Consider the following 15,752-nt stretch of genomic DNA (forward strand, 5'->3'; position numbering starts at 1 on the left):
ACACCATGACCTTATCACATGATCCTACATACATATACCAAGGCTTTTTCCCCCTTCCAAGGGAGGTAGCCAAAAAGGGAAAGGCATAAAAACACTCCCACCCATTTCATCCCTAAATACACTCCACACCCCTCCCACCCTCCCTCTCATCTGAGCACCTCCTGGATGACGGGTCATCCCTGTACCCTGCCCACCGCCCTGGGTCAGAAGCAGTGTCGCAAGACACAGTACATCCACAGCAAGGCCGCTTCATTTAATCGGCGACCCCCCCTCTCCGTCCCCCCTTGCATATAAGGAGAGGACGGGGAGAAATCCCTTCGGGCTGCGTCAAAATTTACTCACACATACTACCCCACCCCCCCGCCCATTCCTCCTCATGCAATCACAACATCATCCATATACAACCATTCTCCACTCACCTCTGTCTTCCGTCCTCAACAGACATTCCCCTCTTCCCCAAAGACCCCTTCACCCCATCCATCCACCTCATCCTAGGACGTCCCCTCATGTTCACTCCCTCCACATCTACCTTCCATACCTCTTTTACTAGTCTTTCTTCACTCATTCTTTCCATGTGTCCAAACCATCCTAATATTCTTTCATCAACCCTATCTCCCAAATCCTTTTTCACCCCTGTTCTCCTCCTCATTTCTCACTCTATCCAGCCTAGTAACCTCCACCATACTTCTCAGACACCTCATCTCAAACACATTCAAACTCCTTCTCTCTTCTTCTCTTGTTCCACATTTCTGCCCCATACAGTGCTGTTGGCACAATCACTCCTTCATACAGTCTCCTCTTCGCATCCATTCCCAAATGTCTATTCCTCATTACACTCTTTAATCCACCAAGGCATTTACTCGCTTCTCTCAATCTACATTCTACCTCCACCTTCACTCCACCTTTTCCTGCTACACTTGCACCCAAGTATCTAAAACTATCCACTTCCTCCAGTCGCTCTCCCTTAATGTTCACTTCCAGTCTACTGCCACTTTCACCCCTTGTACATCTCATCACCTTACTTTTACCCACATTTATCTTTAGCTTTCTTCTATCACATACTCTCCCAAACTCTGCCACCAGCTTCCTCAATCCCTCCTCTGACCCTGCCACAAGCGCAGTGTCGTCCGCAAACAACAGCTGGCTCACCTCCCACTTTTCTCCATTTTCTTTAACCATCTCCAATCCCTGACCCACTACCCTAGCATTCACCTCTCGCACCACCCCATCCATGTATAAGTTGAACAGCCAGGGCGACATAACGCATCCTTGACGAAGTCCCACCTTTACTTCAAACCACTCACTCTCTCCATTTCTAATCCTGACACAAGCTCTACTACTCTCATAAAAACTCTTGACAGCTCCCAAAAGCTTTCCTCCTATCCCATAAATCTGCATAACCTCCCACAGTGCCTTTCTGTCTACCCTATCATAAGCCTTTTCCAGATCCATAAAAGCCCAAAAAACATCCTTCCCCTTTCCTATAGCTTTCTCACATATCTGTCTTACCACAAAGATCTGATCTACACAACCTCTACCTGTCCTAATCCTGATCTGATGATAGCATACGGGAAAAATTACATCATGTCCTATTTGCCATACCAAATATTGAATCTGCTTCTAGATTGAACTGAAGTTTTAAATCTGCTTGGACTATGGTAATGGTGGTGGAGTAATTCGTACATGGGGACACCTACTCTTTCGTTGTGGTCACCAGATAAGATTTTTTTTCTCGAAAGTCCGATGTACTATTTTGGGTTACCAATATAGTTGATATATATATATATAATTGTATATTTTGGGTGCAGATTCTCACTAATACACACTGTGTTAAACACAACAGCATTTTGACACTGATTAACTTTTTTTTATCGAGATTTTCAATTTCTCTAACAGTAGATATCATTTCGGGGGGATGGACAAATACAAACCTTCCATCGTCTTCCATTTTTAATTGACGTTTTGACTTCAGGGAGTCACAGAATAGTACACACGAATTAAGTCACAGTCTTACACAGCTACATAATACACAATTAAAAATTTTGTACACTGGGAACCTATATGTCATGTTTGTGCTCATGCTTTATTGAAGAGTGGAATTTTCAAGGGTTGGGTGTTTTTTTTTTTTAAATTGAAAGCAATTTCTTTATAACCTGTGATGTAGTTTGGATTCCTTACGGCGCCATGTGAGATGCAGATGATGTGGTTTTGGGAAATGATAAGTGTGCACCCTTGGAGTCTGTTGTAAGATTTGTTGGTTGCGACAAACAGGATCTTTTGGTTGTGACAAACAGAATTTTTTTCAGTGTACTTATGCGATGCTTTTGGGACAAAGGGGATTCAAATGGGTAGAGTTAGAATCGTATGGGTACTCATTACGGCAGAGCCTGCTGGGCAGCTGAAGGAAAAGGAGGATAACTGGGCTTGTATAGGGTTTAGTTTTGATGCAAGTCATTGGTATTTTGGTGGGATGGATTTCAGATTGTACTTACAGATTGTATTACTTCCATATAAGTGATTCCTGGTCTTAACATCCCAGATTGTATTGATCCTCGGGATTCTCTGCAGTTGATGCAGAGGACTTTTATTTTTTTGATTAGTATTCTGTGCAGTTTGAGGATGATAAAGGGTGATCTTGGTTACAGTTTATATATTTAGCTGAGGGCTGAACAATGTATACATACACCTATAGTTGGTGATAACATGAACTCTCCACCATCTTCACTGCCCTACATAATATTACCCACAAATCCTCCCAACCCCCTGCATCCTATGTAATCTTACCAGATTCACAATGCACCTTTTCCATCCTCAAATCCCATCAACCACAGGTTCACACAATTTATTCACAAATCATCCAAATCTCCATCCACTTAAAATATGCTTCTGCTATGTGCCATCTCATGTTGGTATCCCTGGCAACAAATAAGCTGACAAGGCAACTCAAGATGTGGAATCCACTCATTTTGATGCCTCCACTCAAGTACTAGTCACAGACTATTATTCATTTTCCCATCAGCAATGCTAAACATGTGGCTGTTCTGTCTTACCTAATATTTCACAGCCTTCTTTTCATCCCTGTTCTCTGTCTTACCTTCAAATAACTTGCTATATCCATTCTCATGATTACCACATTTTTCCAGTATCTCATCATTAAGACATTTGATCTTCTTTCTGCATCCTTTTTATTCTAAGTCTCTGGTATATACAGAGCTGTTGGCACAATCACTCCTTTGCAGTCAATCCCAAATACTTGGTTTGATGGCACAATGGTATCATTCAATTCCTGCCCAGGGACAAAATAATTTTAATATTGTTGCACTATGGGCCAGCACTCCAACTCCTGTGGGTAATGAGTTGAATGTACATATGTGTGCGAGATCACAGCATAGAGTGGGCATATATGTGCTCTGAGCTCTCATTCGAGGGTGTTAGCTGTCAATCATACTGTCAGTCTCATTTACTACCTCACACTTAGCACCGACTTCCCCAGTGGAAGTCAATCCCAGGAAGGCACCACGAGATGAGGTAGCTGTTAGTCTTCCTCCAAGAAAGTAGATCTGAAAGAAGACCTTGCCTTTCCAGACTCCAAAAGGTGTGGAAGTACTTCTTCCAGGAAGTGAGTCTAGAGGAAAGTTTAGTTCCTATGTCCATTGTTACCCATCCTTTTCTATCTAGTGGTACCTGTTAACATTTACCATTTATTGTGTGAGCTTTGTGAGCAATGTACAAACAGGGTGGTCATTTTTGAAGCCTAACTGGTTGGGAGTAGATAGTTTGTGTTACTGGATTTTTTTAAATTATTATTTCTTCCATAAAATAAAAACTAGTTCCGATTTCAAAGTGGTTTCAGTGTCATAAAACTATCCATCTCTTAACCACTTCAGTATGAATCAAATTCTTGCGTGCAGCACTAGCTGCCATATGAATGATGTATCACACTACTCACATTATAGAATATAAAGTCACAGCTGTATTACTCATCCTCTTCTACTCAGAGTAATAATAAGCACAGAAAATGTGATCAATCCAGTTCACAGAATCCAGGAATAACTCATGTACTACAAAAAGAGAACGGTATTGTGCAATCTATGTATGGAAAATAATTGAAGGAAAGGTACCTAACCCAGCACCTCATTCACTGCAGCCTTACAGCACTGAATGTGCAGGGAGGAAAATAACAAGAAAAACAATACCAACCAGAGCTCTGGAAAGGATCAAGACCCTGCTAGTGAATAGCCTGAGCCATGAGGGTCCAAAGATCTTTAATGCTCTCTCGAGAGATATGAGATATCACCAGCTGTACAGTGGACAGACTGAAGACTGGACTGGATAAATTCCTATCATTAGTACCAGATGAACCACCTGTTCCCAGCTACACTGCTGGATGCCGGTCGACAAACACCATACCAGACCAGGTGACCTTAAAGAAATTGGACACCAGGAATGGTAACAGTGGCGGATCACCGTGGCTGTGAAGAGGTCTTCTAGACATATCCAAGTAAGTAAATCAAGATGCTGACATCGGCATCCTTGTGTATCCACTCACTCCTCATGACACCTAGGTGTCATCATACTGAAGTGGTTAAATAGCAAATTTTGCTCCAAGCAAATGTGAGCAAGAAGTTAATTTAACCTTACAAAATTGCACTTGTGTTATTATGTAGTGTTCTAAACACTAAAATTCACAAGGTATTGCTTAGGCAATACCTTGTCACTGGATTTTTTTCCCATTATTTCTTCCATATAAAAACCAGTTCCAATAATATTAAAATATTCATTTCTTAAACAGCAAATTTTGACCCAAGCAAATGTGAAGAGACCAATCTAATTTTACAAAACTGTAATATGCTGATAGTATGTAATATGTTCTCAATACTAAACTTTCAAAGGTATTGCTTAGATTTTATACAAGATTCTCTCTTTTTTCACTTTGACAAATATGAAGCAGACCTCAATTCTAAAAAAAAAATCATAATTTCCAATTAATCTTGTTAATGTAATATAATGTAGATTGAGAGAAGTGAGTAAATGCCTTGGTGGATTAAAAAGTGTAATGAGGAATAGACATTTGGGAATGGATGCTAAGAGGAGATTACATGAAGGAGTGATTGTCTCAACAGCACTGTATGGGGCAGAAACATGGAACATAAGAGAGGAAGAGAGGAGTTTGAATGTGTTCGAGATGAGGTGTCTGAGAAGTATGATAGGGATTACTAGGCTAGATAGAGTGAGAAATGAGGTGAGGAGGAGAAAAGGGGTGGTAAGGGAGTTGGGAGATAGAGTGGATGAAAGAGTATTGGGATGGTTTGGACACATGGAAAGAATGAATGAAGAAAGACTAGTAAAAGAGGTATGGCAGGCAGATGTGGACGAGTGAACATGAGGGGGCGACCTAGGATGAGATGGATGGATGGGATGAAAGGGGCTTTGGGAAAGAGGGGAATGTCTGTTGAGGAAGGATGAGAGAGGATAGAAGACAGGGGTGAATGGAGAATTGTTGTATATGGATGATGTTGTGATGCATGAGGTGGAATGGGTGGGGGGATGGGTGGTGAGGTAGTATGTGTGAGAAAAATTTGATGCAGCCTGAAGGGATTTCTCCGTCCTCTCCTTTTCTGCATGAAGGGACGGAGAGGGGGGGGGTCGCCGATTTAATGAAGCAGCCTTGCTGTGGATGTGCTGTGTCTTGCAACACTGCCTCTGACCCAGGGTAGTGGACAAGATGCAGGGATGACCCGTCATCCAGGAGGTGCCAAGATAAGAGGGAGGGTGGAGGGAAGTGGAGTGTATTAGGGACAGAATGGGTGGGAATGGGTTTTATGCCTTTTTCTTTTTGGCTACCTCCCTTGTAAGGGAGAAAAAGCCTTTGGTATATGTATGTATGTAACATACAATCCACTGGCTTGATTTTCTTGTAGAAGACCCATAACCCCAGGTAACTGGCCCCAGCCACCAGTTCAACCCATAAACCACAAATTGAAGACATTTTGTGAAGTTCTTTGGAGTAAATGTAGGTAGTGTAATGTAAAGTCCCCAATGTCTTATGTGTTTTGGTTCCACACAAGTCACTGTCAATTACTAGGCCAATTCTCTGTTGGTAGTGTTAGTATGAGGTGGCGACCTGAACAGGAGCATACCAGTGTAATTCTTGCTAGGTCTTTGAAGCAATTTCCTTGTAGAACTGATTTCTAGATGCTGAAGAAATACAGAATTTGCTCAAGCATGCCTACCACATACAGATTTTTTTATGAGAATATATTCAATGAGTTTGTTAATCTAATAATGTTTCTTGTCTGATATCATCTTCAAATACTTTGACATGAAGTGCGAGAAATATGATGTAACAATGGTGAGAAATGTGGAGTTAAGACAAAGAATATGGATGGGAGGAAAGCTGTTCAATAGAGTGATTATAATGATGACATTACCTCAGTTTTCTGGCTGAGCAGTCTTGTCTCCCTGAGGAATGCCATGGATAGAACAGGTTGTTGTTGTTGTTGTTGTCGTTCCCTAGACTGTCTGTCCGAGCAGTCCCGTCTCCCCAAGGAATGCCATAGCCGAAACTGGGTTTTCCCACAAATCCTTTATAGAGCGTATGTTGTGTTGTTTGCGTGCATGATTGTGTATAATGCAGTCTTCCATTATGTGTTGTATGGTATGGGGTGAAGTGTTACATCCTGGGCAGCTGTTCACAACGCGGTCATCCAGCCTCTTCTGGTAGCTTAGAAGTGCTGGGTGGTGACCGCACCGCAGTCTGGCCAGGTGGACTCTGTCCTTTCGTGGGAGAGAGGATTCAGAAGGGTGGATATCAGGGGGTCTGGCATGCAGCAGTGTGTTGTCTTTCATTGTGTTAATGGAGCGGTGAGTGATATGATTATGAATATGTTTCCGGAGGCTGGTATTTGGTGGTTGTGGAGGAAGAGAAGAGAGTATCTGTGCATGATAAAGGTCTTTGGGTGTTGTTTTAATGTTTCTTGGTGTGTGTGGGTGTTCTGCTATGTAGTGTAGCGGGTGTAATGTGTTTGTGGTGGCTGCGGCAAGTGTTTGTGTGCCTCTCATGTCGAGGTGGTCCTTGACTTTGAGGACTTTTCTTTCATGGTGTAAATGGTCTGTAGGTGTTGTATTTGTGCAGCCTGTAATTGTTTTTAGGGCTTTGTTTTGTATGATTTGAAGGGTGTTGTGGTGTGTCTCACTGAGATTAGGAGCCCATGCAGGACTCGCATAATTCAACACTGAGTGTATGCATTGTTTGTATATTGTTATATTAGTTTCTTTGTTTTGTCCAAATGTTGTTCCAGTGATTGACTTAAGTGCATTAAGTCTGGGTGTGCATTTGTTTTTTATGTTTGTGATGTGTTGTTTGAAAGACATGGATGTATTGTATGTTACACCAAGAATTTTCAGTGTGTTTGTGTGTGGTATTAGAGTGTTGTTGATGTAGAGATGAGGTATGTATTTGTGTTCTTTTGTCCAGTTGGTGAGAAGTGTTGCTGTAGATTTGGTTGGAGCTATTTTGAGTCTGTTTGTGATGAACCATGTGTTGAGTGTATCAAGGTATGGCTGGATTATTTCTGCAGCTTTGTCTGTGTTGCAATGTGTGCATGTGATTGTTATGTCGTCTGCGTAGCAAGAGATTTGTATTTCTGAGGTGTCTGGTGTGGGTAAGTCATGCATGTATAGATTAAATGCCATGGATAGAACAGGTAGAACAAGGTGCTGAGGTGGTCTGAGCATAGAGAAAGAATGAACAAGTTATGACCGTTATGACCATCAGAACATAGATAACAGAAAAGAATGGAGTGAGCTTGAGAGAATGACCATGAATGAGATGGATGTATGAGATGAATAGAGCTTATAATGCAAGTGGAGTGTCTTTTGAGCAGGGAGGAGATTGTTATGATGGACTGTAGTTAAATAGCATTTAAATCCTAGAGGACATCTCATACTGTCATTGTACATTATACTTTATGCATTCCTTCAATCCACTGGCATACTTCCCTCCTTAAGCAAACAATAAACAATCTCATACATCAATCCACTACATCTGCTCCTCCCTTGATAATTAGAAAGTTCACGTGACAGCAAGTTTTCGATGTTTTTATTTTGTATTTTCTTTTTTCCTAGAGCCCTACCATTCTTCCATCATATATACTGATTTATATAATTCCCATGCAACAGAACAATCAAAATACAATTTAGTGATGGATATATCACCTTTAATACAAAACCTCAAAATAATACATATAACAATTTGTCTGCAATATATTATATACCTTGCACCTTCAGTTTCCATACCCCACATGTAAAATTCTTTATCTCTTCTGGATATCACAACCTTTACATAGCTTCACCTCAACATCATGACAAATGCAGGGTACTTCAGGTTCCTAGTTGTCCTTAGCCTAAGGAGCATTTTCTTCTTTTTTTTGGTACAATATCTTAGTTCAGGATGAAGTATATTCCACAAATATCATTGTAGCTACCAGACTTGACTGAATAGAGAATAAGTAATTATTTTAGATGCATTCAGGCATGACCACATTTTTACAAGGGTATACAGCCTCAATTTTATAAAACAAATATATAAATACAAACAGAATTCCTGTAGGTGGTAATATATAAGGAAATATATGCCCAAGCCATTTGGGAATTCAAGTATGACTGATTTGAACTAAAAATAAAATAAGACTGGATATTAGAAAATTAGATTACATAAACAATTAGAAAAATAGTAGGAATGCATTTTATGTTTTTGTCCTAAATTTCATTCTTTTTTAAATGAGTGGCACATGGTTTGTGTATAACTATTACAGATTATGGTCAACAGGAATCAATGATGGAGCTTTAAATTATTGGTTCGACAGTGAATCATTACACTGCTATCATTTTTAAAACTGATCAACACCCTCGCCTACATCTGGAGACAGCCTCAAGAGGCTAATTTTCATTTTCTGGATCAAGCCTTAGATCTCTAAACTGGTAATAAAATGTCCTGTATCAATATAACACATATCACAGTCCATTTTTTCCCCCCCCATAGATCTCTAGGAGGACCTAAAGACCATTGCCAGTAAATGTGGAGCTGTAATCCCAGCCAGTTGAACTCAATGTAATCATTATTATCACGGTTAACAATTTTTCTTCATCCTCCATACATCTTTTCTTAGATTTTTTCCTATTATGCATGACTTACCTCCATATAACAGAAAATGCTGTTGAATAGGCACGAAACTCAAAAGTACACTGAAACTCCACTGATATCCTAAATAACTATAGTACAGTCCATTTTGCTATACAGAATAATACAACTAATCACAAGTTAATGCATATTCTCACAATCTAAAATTATCCTCCAGTTTTAACACTATTACTAGAATTTGGGACTAATGATGGGTGACTGCAAGTGGTGATTTGGCAAGACAGACGTCTGAATGAATCATCTCCCCACCTTTGAAACCTGTCAATATATTTACTTGCATTCGGGACACTTAGTGTCTACACCAAGCACAAGATCTATATAAATCAATTTTAACTACATTTCCTCCATTTTTGCACCAATGGAAAGCTGACAACTAGTAACTAGTCCTTCCTCCTGTTACTATAACAGAGAAAACAGTTCAATTTACCTTCCTAAAGAGATATATGAAAGAACCTGTGATATGTCAGTTGTTGTGGGGCTGCAAATTCCCAGTCAGTTAAATTCAAGGCAACAATTATCATCATAACTAGTATATCAATTTCACCACATCTGTTAAAGAAAAGGTAAGGCACATGTAATGATATATAATTAAAATAAAAATAGACCAAAATTAGGATGACTTTTTAAGACTCTTCTAAGGAAAGGTATACAAACTTATTATACACACAGGAACCAAGATAGGAGGAAGTGGGGTGAATGGGAATGGAGTATGTGTGGATGGAATGGGTGGGAGTGGATTTTATGCCTTTGTTTTTTGGCTACCTCCCTTGTTAGGAGGAAAGAGCCTTTGGTATATGTATGTACCACATAAGAAAATTATGAGCAAGATGAACCAATCAGGTATCAAATAATAATTGTTGCCTTAACTTTCACGGACTGGAAACAGTCCTCAGGTCCCCACATAGATCTCTCTAAGAAGAAACTGTAGTGTTGTTTGTGTTAGTGTAGGACAGTTTCTATGTCATTGGTTTAGGTATGAAAGAGAGCAATAACCACTTCTTCTTAGCTTTCCTTGCGTAATAAAGTGAAGAAAATACAACTGAAATTGATGGAAAGATCTTAGCCCCAGTCTGGAGTGTGTGTGATCTTGGTCCCTTGAGAATGTATCTCCAGAGGAGGGATAGGGTGTTGACAGGTTTTGAAGATTGTGGGGGTGGGGTAGATGATGATTCTCTTTAACATCAATCTTGAAGGACAACCCCTTGCAGGTACACCGTCCCACCAGCTACTGAATTAGTGATACTATGCATTAGTTAATGATTAACTAGAGAATATATAGACATCTGTTATAGTAAAATGTCTTTGAGTACCACTCTTGCGAGACATGCTATCAGTGAAACATCTTGTGTACAATATAATTACTACCCAAATATATATACATATTTTTCTTTTAACTAAATACCATCCTGAAGTGTAGAATCTGTGAGTTTAACTTTCTCTCCAGGTTTAAAAGCAGGCATACCCAAATAAGGACATGATGCACAACGGAATGCATCTCCAAGGTAACAGCTCCCACAGGAGGATTTGAAGTCTTTAGTTGCCGCTGCTGCTTTACCTGCGGCCTCTTCATCTAACTCTTCCTTGAGACCACAAACACAATTTTTACATGCTTTTCTTTTACCAGTGGTTCCGCACACTCTGAGAGACAGTGGATCTGGTTTTGCTTTGTCTTCTTCAGTTAGGAGGTCATCTGGAGATGCAAGGTCAATATCATCATCATCAAGATCAATTTTCCAAGTATTGGCCTGAGGTTTTGGCTTCCCAAAGCTAAGTTTCATTGATGATCCCACTTCAAAACTAGGCTTGGCACAAGAAACTTCATAGACTTTACTATTGGTCTGGGCTTTCTGATCATCTGAAAGCTGCACTTCATGAGGTTCTGATATTTGTGAGAAACCTGCCAACCTTAGCAATGATCGCTCATCCCCCTTTGCACGTACCACCAATTTGCTACCAGGTTTAAGCACACGTAGTAGTTCTGCTAAGAGTTCTGTGGTATAGATCATTTCAAATGGTGGCATAACACCAGAGAGAACAATGTCGAAGGAACTTCCAGCATGACTTGATGTTTTAAGCATGTCGCAGTTTTCAACAGCCACTTTTCCTTGCTTTCCAACCTCATTCTGTATTTCAATTGAGACAAAAATAGAAGAGAAAGATGATTTTAGTAAGACTATTTCTGCATAAATATATCATATTCTAATTTCTAAAGTCCTTAACCTGTTTCTTATATATTTTTACTAATCCAGAGACTTATTGCATATTTTTATATTAAGTCAGACTTACATATAACTGTAGTTAAAAACTACCTATGCAGTATACATGTTAAAACGGTTCAATGCAAAAGGATACACACAAGAGAAAAGAGGTACATACAGTGAGACCTCTCATTAACAGACATTAATTAGCTGTGTCTGCGGTGTTTTCGCTCTGTTTTCGGTGTTTTGGAGTGGTTTTTGGGTGGCATAGTGATTGCATGCACTAAACAACAGCACTAAAAACACCGAAAACACAGCTAATTAACGTCTGTTAATGAGGTCTCACTGTATATCCAAATATTTGTAATCACTGCTACATGTGCTACTTTTCTACTGGAAATGGTTACAAACCTTTAAACTGCTAACTAAACTCTGGAACTCTTCATGGTTTACAGGAGTTTTCCATAACAGTAGTACGTTCATACCATTACTAACACCAAACATCTTGTTTGTAACTGTAAAAGATAAGATACCATAAGTATAAATGCTATGACATACCCTCAGATGAATGGGTCCATATTGAACCAAAATACCCAAATCCTTGGACTTCAAACTATAACTTCAATGAACACCAGCACCGACATTTGCAGGTTCCACATTTGTAGTTGTTCATTCATGAGTCAGTGCTATGTCCCTGAAGTTGTGCCATATATTAGCAGGTTCTTCTGCCATGTCAGTTTGTTCACACGCACAGCAACAGTCTATTTCCTGTCACCCGTATCCCCTTGTCCACCATTCCATGCTCATTTCCTACACTTCTTGCCCTGCCTCAATTCTTCTGCCTACCAACATCAGTGTCTCCACTCTCACTAAGCTCTTTCTCACTTCAATTTTCTTATATTTTTCAGTGCTTTTGCTCCTGTTTTTTCTTGTGGCTGTTTAGAGGTGCTGAAACAGATTTAGGTACTTTCTGGAGGCCCCAAGATAAGAGGGAGGGAAGAGGGTGGAGGGGAGTGGAGTGTGATAGGGATAGAATGGGGGGGGGGGAGTGGTTTTTATGCCTTTGTTTTTTGGCTACCTCCCTTATAAGGGAAAAAAAGAGCCTTTGGTATGTGTATGTATTTCTTTGTATATGACACAGGTCTTAGAGGCTTGGAAACTATTTGTGGATATTCCACATTTGCAGGGGTCTGTGTCCTTTAACACTTAAGAAATCAATAACAAAAAATATTTCTAAATGCAAATATACTACCGAACGAAAGTGCGAGCATAGCATCAAGATGTGACGTTGTCATCTGTCCGATCCAGTTAATGTCAGTCAGTTGATGGCTTTCACATTGTGCACTGGTTGTTATCCAACTCCAGATGATGTTAATAAGCACTGTTACAAAGACAATAGTGCTTCCTTGAAGCTATGCAACAGCTCTATCCCCCGCAGTCCGATTGAGTACTTATTCAGGCCATCAGCATCCGTGACAATGACAATGACCCAGATATTAAGAATTACAGACGCTCCTCAACTTACATTCCGAACGGCCGAACGTAAAGTGAAAATGAACGTAAGTTGTTACTGTACGTTCCAGTAATGTATGACCGTTCATACTGTACTATACATCCATAAATTCTATTACCGTATCTTATAAAACACCCCTAAATCATTAATTATAAACATAACATTGTAAAATAATAACATTAATTTCAAATAAATTAAATTCAAGCAACATAAAGTGAGATGGTGGAGGAGAAGGAGGAGGAGGAGGCAAGGCACATTCAGTCTGTCGTTTGTGCCATGTAAACAATGGACGCAGCGTCATGCGTAAGTATAGTTTGAACGTCTCGTACTACGGAGAGCGCGCTAAACTCAAAAATTCACTCCATTTTTTTTACAGTCAGTTCAAACGTAAAATCGAAAAAACGTAAAACGAATGAACGTAAGTAGAGGAGCGTCTGTACAAGTATTGCATTACTAAATACAGCTTAGGTTAGGTTAGAAGAGACAAATTTATCCTTTCTTTTCTTCGACCTCGGCATCCATAACGATGATGACGACCCAGATGACCTTTAGAATTACAGGTACTGCATTACTAAATACAGCTTAGGTTATGTAGGTTAGGTTAGAATAGACGAATTTATCATCCTTTCATGTCTTCAACCTTGGTATCTATCAGAACAAACATGGCGTATCATTCACCTGCCATGGCTTCATTCATTAGTAAATCAGTTTTAGGAACTTTTTTTATGAATTTCCACCAAGAAAAACCCATTGCATTGATGTATTATAATTTACAAAATTAATTACTTATTTTCTATTGCTATATTGCATATGTGTGCAATTCTAAAAATTTTCCCTTTTTTGCCAAAAAGTATAGATGCAAGATATGATGTGTTCATCCTCCTGAAGGTAAATTTCTAGAACCATGCAAGCACAGATATCTAACATGAAACCTATGTTGTTCAATAGCTCCTAATTTAACCTAACTATTCCATAGAAAAAAATAGATCTTTCAAATGCCAAAAAGGAAAAAGTGAAAAATGTGTTTGCATGATAATCATAATGGATTGAAAGCTTTCTGAAATGAAATGTAGTGTAATAATTGTCTGATGGAGGAGGTGCAGGAGTAGGAGGTTTACAAGGGGCTGAAATGTATGGTATAGGAAAGGTACCAGAACCATTTTTGGTCACGAGATAGCCATGAATTACAAAATGATTGATTTATGAAATTTTTGGCTTGAAGGCCAAGTGCCGGAATTACAAAATTAAACAAATATACAAGGTTAAGGTAATACCGAAATTAAGTAAGAAAAAGTGTGTCCAATGACGTAACACTTATTTTCATTCACCAATCCAATACTAGCACAATATATTAGAACTAAAAACATCAGTTGCACACCCATGCCCATGATACAACCGTCCTATTGCAACACTATACGCTATATACGCACGAGTACTACTCGTTGGTTCCAAGTCTAATGTAAACAGCACCTAATAATAGATACTGAATACAACACGCAATCATTTAGAGACTGTTTCGTCATAAATAATTTGTGAATTACGTCAAGTTCTACCTTTTCTATAATTCACTACTTACAACTGCTGTAACCCTATGAATAACCCAATTTACTGTAAACTCTCGCTATTGTTGCGGCTCGGATCCAAATTTTATATTATATTTAACCACCACACCTTTTTCCAGAAGACGAATCACGATTTAACTACAATTCTACGATCTCACGAGAAACTGTATAAAAATTCGAAAGTCTAGAAGCTCTGACTTGGGCTTAAATTGTGCCGATAGATAAAAGATAAGATAATATATAGATTGCATTTTTATATAATAATAAGTTACGTATGTTACACCAAATAAATTTTTCTGTGTAGAATAGAAATATCATGGGCAACGATTGCGCAAAACTGTACAAAAATGGCAAGGACGTCACACTACTTAAAACGAATGCAATCGAGGACACTAAAACGTAAACAGAACGAATTTAGCGGGTCTTTTAAATATAATTTTGGATACGTGACTCACAGGTAAATGTTGATTGCAACTTTCTTCTTCAACATTATTTTGGGAGAAGATCTTATTTGTTTACTATATATTTAGTTATTTTATATATCATGACTAACAAATCAATAATAATTCTAAAGACATCCTGTAAATAAATATGAAATTGAAGACAAAATTTAAGACAAAAATAGATTAGTGATACAGGTATAGTTTACGGACATAAAAACAACAACAACAGTAATAATAATAACGATAACAACAACAACAACAAAGCAATAGTAGATTTTAAAATGTTGCTCAGTACACGCTGTATATGAACATTTGTTTCGGAGCACACACAGGAATGTTGGATGGTCTGGTCGGTAGGGCTGAAATTAAAAACCTTACAGTATTTTAACGTTTACAAATATGTGGACACCATACCAGTATGGTTCTTTTGTACACAAAGAAAAGTATCATAAGGTGTTTCAGTAGTTTGCCACGATTACAAATATTTTAGTTATCCCTATATATTTTTGTTTTCTTTCACTAATCCATGTTGTAATTAGTTTCAAAGAAAAAGATCGTCTGGTCACCCTTGATAGAGTAAGATATCAAGAAAACAAGAAGAATCCTTGAGGAGCCGTCCATATAAAGACTAGAGCTCCGCAACTACATTTACTAATGTGTATATCTTCAGGGATAGGACAAAGAAGGAGAGGGAAGGGAGGGAAAACTGGTATCTGAAATAGTGGAAATAAGTAAAGACGAGAGGGAAGAGGGAAAATGGACTGTTGACTGAGAAAAAAGATGATTCGGGTGGCAAAGGAATATCGTGCATTGACTCCCTGTTGTTAAAGGAAA

At 38.9% G+C, this 15,752-nt stretch overlaps 1 protein-coding gene across 6 annotated transcripts; it reads right to left on the minus strand.

Annotated features, from left to right (window-relative positions):
- Window positions 1-8,556: 8,556 nt before the first annotated feature.
- CIAPIN1 (cytokine induced apoptosis inhibitor 1) lies at window positions 8,557-14,848 on the minus strand. Of its 6 annotated transcripts, none has more exons than XM_076184601.1 (3): window positions 14,819-14,848; window positions 11,812-11,915; window positions 8,557-11,325 (listed from the first exon to the last, which is right to left on the minus strand). In XM_076184601.1, exons 2-3 carry the CDS (start codon window positions 11,902-11,904, stop codon window positions 10,597-10,599), a joined length of 822 nt encoding a protein of 273 aa, XP_076040716.1. In that variant the 5' UTR covers window positions 11,905-11,915; window positions 14,819-14,848; the 3' UTR covers window positions 8,557-10,596. The 6 variants fall into 6 exon arrangements, with proteins under 6 accessions (XP_076040716.1, XP_076040712.1, XP_076040715.1 ...); XM_076184597.1 differs by lacking the exon at window positions 14,819-14,848 and adding an exon at window positions 14,585-14,730; XM_076184600.1 differs by lacking the exon at window positions 14,819-14,848 and adding an exon at window positions 14,490-14,568.
- Window positions 14,849-15,752: the final 904 nt, after the last annotated feature.

This window comes from Oratosquilla oratoria, chromosome 4, assembly GCF_046742065.1.
Source record: "Oratosquilla oratoria isolate Oo_2021 chromosome 4, ASM4674206v1, whole genome shotgun sequence".
In the NCBI taxonomy this organism is placed as follows: Eukaryota; Metazoa; Arthropoda; class Malacostraca; order Stomatopoda; family Squillidae; genus Oratosquilla; species Oratosquilla oratoria.